General features: G+C 28.4%; 1 protein-coding gene across 5 annotated transcripts; it reads right to left on the bottom strand.

The window, feature by feature from the left end:
• Positions 1–5987: 5987 nt before the first annotated feature.
• On the bottom strand, positions 5988–9655 carry LOC111027295 (E3 ubiquitin-protein ligase RNF8-like). 5 transcript variants are annotated; one of them, XM_022305617.1, is made up of 6 exons: positions 9117–9655; positions 7624–7718; positions 7510–7550; positions 6943–7172; positions 6572–6788; positions 5990–6509 (listed from the first exon to the last, which is right to left on the bottom strand). In XM_022305617.1, exons 2-6 carry the CDS (start codon positions 7626–7628, stop codon positions 6433–6435), a joined length of 570 nt encoding a protein of 189 aa, XP_022161309.1. In that variant the 5' UTR covers positions 7629–7718; positions 9117–9655; the 3' UTR covers positions 5990–6432. The 5 variants fall into 5 exon arrangements, with proteins under 5 accessions (XP_022161307.1, XP_022161309.1, XP_022161308.1 ...); XM_022305616.1 differs by having other exon boundaries at positions 7624–7712; XM_022305620.1 differs by having other exon boundaries at positions 9311–9655.
• Between the last annotated feature and the right edge of the window lie 2179 nt (positions 9656–11834).

Raw genomic sequence — 11834 nt, 5'->3', positions numbered from 1 at the left:
ATTACACTTATACTCTCAGATTTAATGTTCGATACATCGTATATTTATATAAGTACCTACGATAATAACGGCTAGTTTAGACTGTTTAGATTGATCGTAATATTAGGTACAAGTCATAATGTAAAACAGAATCGTCCATTTTTTGAGTAACATATCCGTATATTCTTTATTACAAATCTCTTGCGTAACGATTTTAGTCCATTTTAATGACATTACTGCCATAATATTATAATATTCATAGGTTTAAATATACATAGGTACATATACATATACATAGGTATATATATTATATACACACGTGTGTAAAATCAAATAACTGTGAATATACGAAAAAAAACAATATTTGAACTCTGTTTTGTGTTATGAATTACGGAGTTATTTTATTGACTCCAAAGTTAATACAGCTATAACTTTTAATTTATAAACATCAGTTTTTGTGTATACAATTTAAAGGCGTAACTTCCAATATATCATTAAATAATATCCATATGAAAATCACTAAACAATTTTCGGAAGATTTTTTTTTCCTTGAGCCAAAATTGTTTGTTCTTTATTTCTTTGTATAGCAGAACGTTCAATACGAATTTCTGAATTAGAATAATTATTCACGTCACATGGAATAAAATCTCAAATATTTATAAACTCATACATATTATTATGTATTTATATAGCTTTAGTTCAACAGTTGTGCATACATTAAATTTGAGATCGTAATGTTATACCTACATCTAACAGTCGGACATGCTGAGTACTAACAATAATATAGGTCCTGTCGCCGAAATACATCGCTACGTAGTACGTACATTAACACACACACAGACCAAACAGTGTATTTTATGTATGTTGGATTCTACGGGAGGTGGAGTGTAGGTTCGCCGAGCAAATCCCGAGAGTGTGTGTGTGGTAAGTGTGTGCGTGTGACTTGAACTTGAGGTTAAATAATGTATGTAACTCGAAATAATAAATAGTAATAGTCTTATTTGTATTTTCTATAAATAATATATAAAGTAATAAATAATAATATTACGGTCCCGTTGTTCCTACCACTAAAAAAAGTAGGTATGATAAAATAATAATAATCAATTGCCTGTTATTGGTATAACCAATTTATACATTGAGCAACAATAATCAATAAATAATATCTCAAGGTCCATTTCCCCAGCCCCCCCTAAATAGACATTTTGAATTTTTGTTTATCATATACGTTTGTAAGTCGTTTGTAATGATATTTTAGATTTCGAGTTGAACGATTAATGTGTATTGATTTCACAATAATGTGTGTTTTTTTAAAATGTTTTTTCTTCTGATATATTGTTTATATCGTTTTTTTGCATAGCTGGGTTGTAATGTTGCGGTAATATCATTCAATTCTATGTTCAAAATGCGAATGCTAATTCAGTACTACTTGTTTGAGATTAAGCAGTATTACAAAAACTTTCTAGACATTATGGTAAGTACCTATTGTTCACATGTTATGTATATATACTTATTAAAAATTTTATGAATGTGTTGTTTTTATAACTTGGTTCTAGTTTAATATTTATTTATTTATTTATTTAATGAATAAACGAGCGTGAGCCCAGGTTAAAATAATTAGGTGAACAATACAATCATACAATAACGTAACATGAATAATATAACAAAGTATAAAATATAAATTAAACTAAACAATGAATACAAAAATAAAACTATTAAAGGAACAACTGATCCTCATTGCCTAATTTCATTAATCTCGTAATAAGTTCATTTTTTAGATAGTTTCTAGTGCAGAAGGGTATAAAGAAAGGATGATTATTGCGGGTGGACCTAACTGGAACTCTAAAGTTAATGAGAGAAAGAATAGATGGGGAATCGACCAAGCCTGTTAGGAGTTTGTTAAGGAAAGAGAGATTATTGAAATGACGACGGTCAGCTAGGGAGGATAAGTTAAGCAAACAGAGAAGAGGAGTGTAATCGTGAGGGGTGCAGTTTACGTTAAGAGAATGTTAAAAATAAAATAATACTAATTTCATAATCATATTGTAGAGTAGACCTCCGCCTCACTTATACCGATTAATGAGTGTAGATAATCGAATATGGTTACTTATGTATTATCTGCAGAAATCGTATATTTTTTTTCAACTAATAATATTACCTGGATAAATTAAAATCTATCAAATGTAAATTTAACACATGCCTATAATACTGGTTTGGTGCTAATTTAATACGAATAAGAAAAAAAATATTAATATAATTAAATTATTTTATTGTATAATAAAACCTGTTGCCTCCGCAACATAATAAATACCAATAAAAATAATAATAATTTAATTATCACTGGTCACGGAGGAACAGCTGGTTTCACACACACATATCACTTTATTTGTATTGTTTTATTTTCGTATTGAATGTGAGTTATAATATAATAATAATTATGTAGATTAAACGTTATCGCACGCCGCCGCGCCGTCTACGCGAATGTTATTTAACACGGCCGCCGTGAATCTGTCTCTTACCATACGTTGTTCCATATCATGGCGTACTTAATAATATTATTACAAAGTTTTTATTCAAAAGTTGTTTACCATCATTGTTTTATATATATATATGTTAGCGTTAATGTATGAAATTCCGTAATTCTATAGAATAACTTGTTATTTTTTAGAATTACGGGTACTTACAGTTAATGTATTGAAAGAATCCATAAATATTTGCTTCAACTAGTTATTCTACATACCAACTAGATATTTTATAAACTAACAATAAGGGTTTAGTTAATGTATTTAAAACTATTACCTATTGAATAAAAGTTTTAATCAAATTACAAATTACAAACAAAATCAAATGTTATAGTATTAGCTAGGTCAAACAAGCCTTACAATATTATATAAAATATTAATATTAATTTATTTCACATCAATTTATTAGAATAATTATTAAAATCTTAATCAATTTACAAATTAAAAAATCAAATGTTAGTATAAGTTAAACACACCTTACATTATTACATAAAATATTAATATTAATTTTTTTTTCACGTCAATGTATTTGTATAATTGTTTTTTTAAAATTTAAAATGTATTTATTAGTACAGGAACTTTTTGGGTGGCTTTTAGAATTACAAAGTAAATTATTTTTCAAAACCCTTGTCCATTATTTTTATTAATAAAACAACAACGGTAACAAATTTTGTATGTTATCTAATCCAGCGGTTTCACCGACAAATATGTGAGTTTATATATATATTTTATACTTTATTCTGTTGGACCAGAAGGGCCAAAATATTATGTATTTATTTGTCAACCACGAGGGCTGCACATTTATAGTTTTATATTTATCTTGTTTAGCCATAAGGGCTTGAATTATTACTACTATTATATTATTTTCATTGTGCCATAAGGGCTATACATATTTATTATATTCTGTCGGGCCACAAGGGCCGTGCATTATTTATATTTATATTAATTATTTGTACACGAGCATCAGTTCTAATAGCTGTGTTTATTATTATTTGGTTTGTTCGAGTCATAAGGGCCGAGCTTTTTATTATACCTTTTTCTGTTGGGCCAGAAGGGCCACAATATATTATATACTGTTATAGCCATAAGGGCTTTGATTTATTTATTATATTATATTTTATACATTTGTGTTGCTGTGATTTTGTTATATATTTATGTTATTATTATTATTATTGCGTATTATACAGCAACAGCAACTTATTACCAGAAACCTTGTTACCATTTTTATTATTATTTGTTTTATTGTACACACATCTACATACATACACATACTCATACACAAATACACATAATCCACAACATACACTACATAGTTCGACAGTATTAGCCCGGCAATCCCGACCACTGCTGTTCGAGCTATCACACCACTACACACCCAGCTAGCCCTCCATAACATATTTCTTAGACCTAGGTGTTGGTGGCGTAAAAAAGGAGTTTGGTGTCTGGACTCGTATATTATTATTATATACTACGGACCGCACATAAACATTCACATTTGATCATTGTACCCTTTTTCAGTGGCTTAGTTTTTATTATCAACAGGGCTGGATTTTATTAAAAGGTATTAAGAAAACTTTTACAGGCAGTAGACGTTTGGGGGCATCATTTGCTGCTAAACTATAAAAAGTAAATTTTAAAACTTTTGGACCCTAGATTTAAAATCAATTTAGCAGGAAAATTAATACTTCAAAATGACGCCTGGCAATAGAATGGCATTTTGGAAGATAGTACCGTGCACAAAATATAATTACTTATTTTTAGTCTTCAAATTATAAAGGTTTAATAGGATTGTAATATTGTTATGTATAAATGAATTTTGAAATGTATAATGCATAAACATTGAATAACGGTATTGTGGATGATATCATCTACTGTCTCATCATTACAAGCGCAACATCGACACATTTATATATATATATTGTTCTATACCTATACGTCTATTAATCCTTTGTCCTTAGATACTTCGTGCACCATCCCTCTTTCGTCTAGATTTAACACGAAGTTAGTTGTTGATAATCTTGGTAAAATCAACCTGTAACATTATACACATAGGTACACTGGTACACAAACAGGTTTAATTGGAGTCAAAGATAATGGATTAATAATAATTTCTACCTAATTAATTTTTCTAATTCCATACCTTTTTTAAACTTAAATTAGTAATAATCCATATCACATTTATGTATGAAGAATTCAAAAAACTAATTACAGTTGAAAAATTTGATGAGTAAAATGTTTTTGAACATACGTATAGCACCTTCTCTGTTCCATATTTATAGTAGAATTAAATATGAAGACAAATTACGATTTTCAATATTTAAGTTTTAATCATAAAAGATTTAAAATCCAGCTGTGACGGTCGTGGCGCAAGCTAATTGAATAAAATATAGCGGTGGCACGAAACTGTAGATTATCTCGAAGCAGGAGTTGCCTATTTATTATTTAAACAGTGTACATTTTGGTGTTTTTTAACTAATTATCAACAGAATCAATTAATACCTAACAAATGTATAAAAATCAGAAAGATTATGCAGATGATCCTTATGACCTTATGCAAAAATCAACGAAATCGTAAGGTTAGACATTAAGTTATTAAAATAAACTTGCAAACTTTGTAATGAGAAATTATAATAAAATCTGGAATCAAGCGTTGTCCTGCCGACCGGTTAACCTACTTCCATTTCGTGTACTCAATGCACAATGATTGCTATCTCATAATCGCGTATTCATTATTTGTTTCATTTCGTTATCGACTGTCGCTTATTAAATTATATATCATATTTCATAAATAATAACATTTAAATTTGTCAATTGTGCAACTAACAGTGTGGTATTACTTATTACCATGTTCGAAATTATAAATATGCCAACTAAAGTTTACAAACAATGAGTGAAAACTAAAGAGAAGTACTTACTGAATAAAAAAAGAAACATAGTGATAAAATAAATTACCCCCAAAAACGTGTAAATAAATAAATGCTAAGTAAATTGAATTTAGGTACATTTATTATTCACAATTTTTAGAAATATGGGATTGGGAGGGAAGGTTCATTGGTTCCTCCTGGAGCCACACCTGCTTTAAAGCGTGTTGTTTACTTAATATCAAAAAATAAATAAAAATAAATAACTGAAAAATATTGTTTTCTAAAAATGCCCTCAGAAATTAATACTGCATAAGTTATAAACATCTATGAAAACATAATATCAACCTTATCTAAAATTATTTGAAATAAGAACATTCATTTTGTAACTGTCTAGTAAACTAAACTTACACCTGGACTCGTGCTATTCAACATGTTATATTCTATGTATGGAAAACATTAATATAGTATGCACACATTTTCAATTTAAGCTTATTATACAACCAAAACATTTCCGTTAATTTGTGAAAACATACATTAATAGTCATATGCTAAAATTTTTTTATGTAAATGGTATAATTTGTAATTGTCATTAATTAGATACATTATTTAAATATTTTTAATTTTATAAATTTTTATTTCTCGTCCTCCGCGATTTTTAGTCTTAATATTGGTAATTACACTATAGAAAAACACGCATTTTTACTTTTTATCTCTATTTCATTATTTTATCAAAATAGTTATAAATATACATACAAAAAATTGTTTGGAATTCTGAATATTCTAAAAATATAAGTATTACATATTATCAAAAATTGTACATTGTAGACAATAACACACTAAGCTTAGTTAATTTTTATATACATATTTAAACAATCAATTTAAATCCTATTCTTAGAAAATATAAGCAATTTTGTAATGTGGCCCACAACCACTAATATGCTATTATTGATATTTAACCATAAAGGATGATGCAATCAAATTGCTAATTTTGTTACAAGTATAGTAATAATTCAAAATATGTCGCACAAATTAATATAGCGGGATTAAAATAAATGTATCAATTCACAGCTTTAATTATTTGATGACTGGCTTGCATCGCTTGAATACCTAAGGTAAAGTTGAAAAATTTCTTCTTGGCTTTGTTTAACTGAAATAATAAAGGAATTTTTTAACAATTGAATATATTCAAGTACGGTATAAACGCATTACATATATGTTTTGCCCTTCGGCCTTCTTCTAAATTCTTGCGCTCTAATCTGATTGTAGCTGGCATGAGTTCCATTCTTTTTTCAATGAAATTTTTCATGCTCAAACAGTGTACAGCATGGGTCATAGGTACTCGACATAACGGACAGTGATTATTTTCCTTTAAACAATTTTCAAGGCACCAAGTACAAAACATGTGGGAGCAATTAAGCAATGCTGGCTAAATAAAAAAAATTAATATTAAATACAATAATTAAAATGATAAGTTGTATTCTTATGACAATGAGGTTCTTTAAAATTAGTTATATTTTTAATTGTATCATTATTACATAATACATGTATTATATTTCTTGAAAAATTATTAAACGTTTTACCTCTATGAATGGTTCATGACAAACTGGGCACTGGTAATCTTTATCTTCCAACAGCGCTACATTAAATTTCTCAGTAAGCTTGGCATTTTTATCCTTCATGTCATCCAAACTTTTGGTTAGTATTTTTGATAATTTTAAATGCATTGAAATTTTATTGTTCAGTCTTTTATTCCTGCTTTTTAGTGATTCTTTGGACAAAATCAACATTTTTTTCTTGCTTTTGAGTGATTCTTTGGACAAAATTAAAAAATGTATTAATACAATTGGAGGGGTAATAGATACCATGACAAATCAGATGGATATCATCACAGCAGTAATAGTTTTTTTCAGTATGACCTCGATCCCATGTCATAGTTATCAGCTTCTGATTGGTTGATTTGTTTCTATGTTATATATTTATGTATATAATTGACAGCCAATAAGAAATGGAGAACAACGATAAATTTAAAGTAAAAAATGGAAGATACGTATCAAAAAACTGTGATGATACCCAACTATTTTGTCATGATTGATACAATATCATCATACACGGTTTTTTTTTTTATTTAATGTTTTTAAATTTCAGACCTCTTTGTAATAATGGGTAGCGAATATCAGCTGTAGTCAGTCTGAAAGTAAATGATATAAATCAAAAATTAATTACAACATTATAATTATAATTTAATTTTGTGAAAAACCTACTCCATGGTGGATGTCTCCTGAACCTTTTGACTGGTGGTAGATACAACTCCAAAAACTAGTAAAGGGGATTCAACATCCAGTTTTTCAATCTGTTACTTAAAAAAAAATATAATTCAACTTAATACATTTTTTTTTTAATTCTACCTATAGCTCTAATTTAGCTAATTTTTAGTTTATAACACAAGTCAATTCATCAAAATTTATTGAAAAAAGAAAATCAATCAGATAATGATATTAATGCAAATACATTAGTTAAGTAAAAAAAAATTAAGTCGTAAGTATTTATGATCTATTAGTCTAGTTTAACGGGATTGAATTTAAACACAATTGAAAGATATTTACAGGGTAATGAGGGATAAAGTGTACAACTGTTTCTAGAGACACGCGGTATATGTAGTTAATTTAAATAATTATAAAATTAATATTACAACCTTTCAGTAAAAATTTTAACATATCAGAAGAAATGACAATATTTTTTTGCTATAATTATTTTGATCTTATTAGTAAAAAAAACTATATGTATAATCATGATCATTTATTATTTGTGTCTAGTCTACAATCATTTATTTTGATTGGAATCTCGTAAATGTAATTATGTTTAATTATGTTTAATATATAAATATTTAGAAACAGCTAATGTCTAAATACTTGAAATAATATTATCATTAAATATATTATACTCACATGACGTCTTGTCATGTTTATTGCCCTAACCACAAGATCCACTCAAGTAAAATGTATAAATTGGATTCATATTGCTCCAAAGTTGTCTTGTCAACAGTTAATTAAAACAGATTTAAAATTAAATTTAATAGTAACTCAGAAAGAAAATGTTATATATTCATAAATTTAAAATGTTGATAATTTTTTTTGAAAAGATTAGCAGAAAAAGTGACAGCCAATTTGATAATAGATAATTTTATATAGTTTTGATTTTTCTATTGTGAGCTGTTTCATATAGTTGACATTTGGAGCTATAGATCATAATAATGTAGTGACATTCCTAAATAATTATTTGATTTATAAAGTTTGAATGTCATGAACAAAAAGCATTTTAAAATTGATTGTAGGTATATGCACTAACTAGATTCATTTTCGCATCTAACAAGATACTGAAGTTTAAAATTGGAAAATTATTTAGACTAACTATAGTGTACACATACACAAAAAAGAAAATTTAAAAATTTAAAAAACACACATCATTTTAAAACCAATATATATATATTGCTACGCTCTGAATCTAAGGTTCAACATTGTATTCTGGTTGCGCCTATCAGCTGATGCACAACAATAGGCAGCACTGTTTTAAGCGAGGATATTGTAATATTAGAAATGTATTAGAGTTGTTGTAGTGAACTGTATAATTATGGGAAAGTAAGAGGTTTTAGAATTTGGCTCAATACAAAATAAGTGATACATAAAATAATTGTAAGTATCAATATAATAAATATAAATATAAATATAATAAATAATAAGGCTCATCAGCCGATTACCTGCAGAGACTGGTGTCAGTTGGTGGCTTTGAACCGGAACACTACCGTCTCGGGATGCCCACACTTGCACAATAAAAAATACAAAGATGTAAAATAAAATGTGCGACAATCCCGAAGACGTGTGACCAATGGGTAACCAACTTAGACGAACGACTTACAACGACAAGGTGAAATTTAACACAAATATGAATCACCTGATTAGGGCAGATACAAACAATACAGGAACAGCTTGACACGATAGGTATAAAACAACTTGAAATGATATTTTGCTTTTGAGAGATTAATGAGACGAGAAAATGTGTTATATAGTGATACAGATATGTTGTTAGCTTGACAGCACAATGCAAAAGAGAACGAGAAAAAAATGTGGTGTAGGCACGGTGCCTTAAGTTTGAGAATGAGACGAAGTATGGAACAATACCTCAGTGCCACCTACGCAAACGGAGAAAACTTGAAATAATGATACTTTCGATGACACCGAAGAAAAGAACTTAAGGCTTTTTAGAAAGATGAGAATGATAATGATATTAGTGATACGGGAAGCGTAATCAGTAAACGGCGGGTAATACTTGATAACTAGCGCCGTATCAGAACGCGTCACTGATAAACGATACAGACCGTTGAGCTAACGTGAAAATTATAATATGCAATAAATATTACTGCGCAAACAGTATTAATTTGTGTCTTAAAAATTATTAAGGCAAACTAAAAATGTATTATGCATTAGACAAGGTTTTGTATGTTACATAATATTATAATATTATAATGTAAAGCTTACCTACCTAAATTGCGAGTTTCGGGAGCAGTATAGCAACAATGCGAGCGTTAAGAAAATAGGCAGATGACGGCTGTGAACCGTGGACGTTTTTTCAATTTTTGGTATTTTTCTTACTTCCTAAATATATTCAATAAATTAAGTTATTCAATTAAATGACCCTTACTTACTGGATGTCGAACATTTGGTTTCAAAATATAGGAAACTAAAAAAAAACAAACGCATTTTCAAAGAATAATGTGGACAAAATAATACTGATGAATATAAAAAGTAATTACCTATATATACATACAGCTGGTATATTCATTATTAGGTGTAGTCTGATCGGGATCATATCGTCGTCGTAGAATAATGCATAAAACCTCTAAAATAAATAAATTATCATTTTTACATGTAGAAAAAAATTACTAATATATTAAAGTTAAGGCGGTTGAAACTTTGAAAGTGGGTCGTTTTTTCGTGCATTAAGACCAATAAGCAAAAGAAAAAAAAATACACTTCCAAAAGTCCAATTCTCATTTTGAAAAATTTTTTGGATTTCTTTACTCCTTGTCTGTGTTATGTAGGAAATTAATTTTTAATTTCATGTTTTTTAGTAACAATAAAGTAAAAGTGAATTTTGGAAAAAAAGAAAATTAATTGGTACTATATTAATTAGACAATAGAAAAAATCGAAAATCCATTTCCTACATAACCTAGAAAACAGAATAATGAATTTAAATATGTTTTCAAAATTAAAATCGGGCTTTTGGTACTGGGTGAATTTTTCTTCCGCTTTTTGGGTCTTTCATAACCGCGTAGGAGTAGAAACATTTTCAATCGCAAAATATAGTGACGTATGACTGCGCGTAGGCACGCTATACGGATTTCCGAGAAACTTAGCCGTGACAATTATACGGACGATAAGAAATCAATAACATACTGTTATAGTTGTAGAATAATAATAACGATACACAGCTACTAATAAAATATTATTCAGTAAATCGTATATTATGCCATCGTGATTCACTCCGTGCACGTTTCTATTTGTACTCACTACCGATTTTATTTTTTTGTGGTAAAAATGGGTAATTGGCGTTTCGGTAATAAAAAACGAGCTAAATTATTCATAACACGAAAAAAATTGAAACACAATTTGGCAAATTTACTAATAAAAACTAAAGAAATTCAAGAACTCGACAATGTCTACAGCTATAATGTTTCAGAATTAAGCAATAATCAGGTAAAAAGTTATTCAATAATGCGATATTATAATTATTTTAAATCTCAGTGATATTTTTAGGTATAAACATATATATATTTTTTTTATGGAGTATAAACACATCAAATCAAAGTAATGAGATATATTATGATTTAAATTTCAAAGATCGAATAGAACATTTTTATGAATTCCTAACACAAAATAATTTTCAAATTTTCTTGATTTTGAAGACTTGTCAACATTTTTGAATTAGACTGTAATACAAAAATACTGTAAATTTACTCTCAAAATTCTTTTAATTTCCACTAAATAACTTATGAGGCAGTTTCAAGTCTTTGACCGAGCAAAAAATATTAGGTTCTGAACGAAGAGATGAATCCATTGGTTTTACGATGATGTGTATTTTTTTTTTGTGTGCACACTTGTGTGTCTGTCATCATGTTTTGGGGCAGTGTTGCGATCCAGATGTGGAGTTCGGTTGACAAGGGTCAAATCAAATGAATTTACTCGTAGACAAATTAATTATTGTTATAATTTTATTGACGTTGTAGGTTAGTATTTGAACACTTTTTTAAACACTCAGAGTAATGTTACAACTTAAGACAAATATCTCTAGCATGAATACTGTCAACTAGTCGTCACGCAGAAATAGTGTGTCTGGTCTCCCTGATGTGGGGCCTTTATATACTAGACAAACAGTCAGATTACATGGTCTTTTACAAGGTCCCACTTAAGTATTCAC

Source organism: Myzus persicae, unplaced genomic scaffold (assembly GCF_001856785.1).
Source record: "Myzus persicae strain clone G006 unplaced genomic scaffold, MPER_G0061.0, whole genome shotgun sequence".
Taxonomy (NCBI): domain Eukaryota; kingdom Metazoa; phylum Arthropoda; class Insecta; order Hemiptera; family Aphididae; genus Myzus; species Myzus persicae.
The sequence above is the reverse complement of the archived record's forward strand: the minus strand, read 5'-3'. Positions and strand labels throughout refer to the sequence as shown.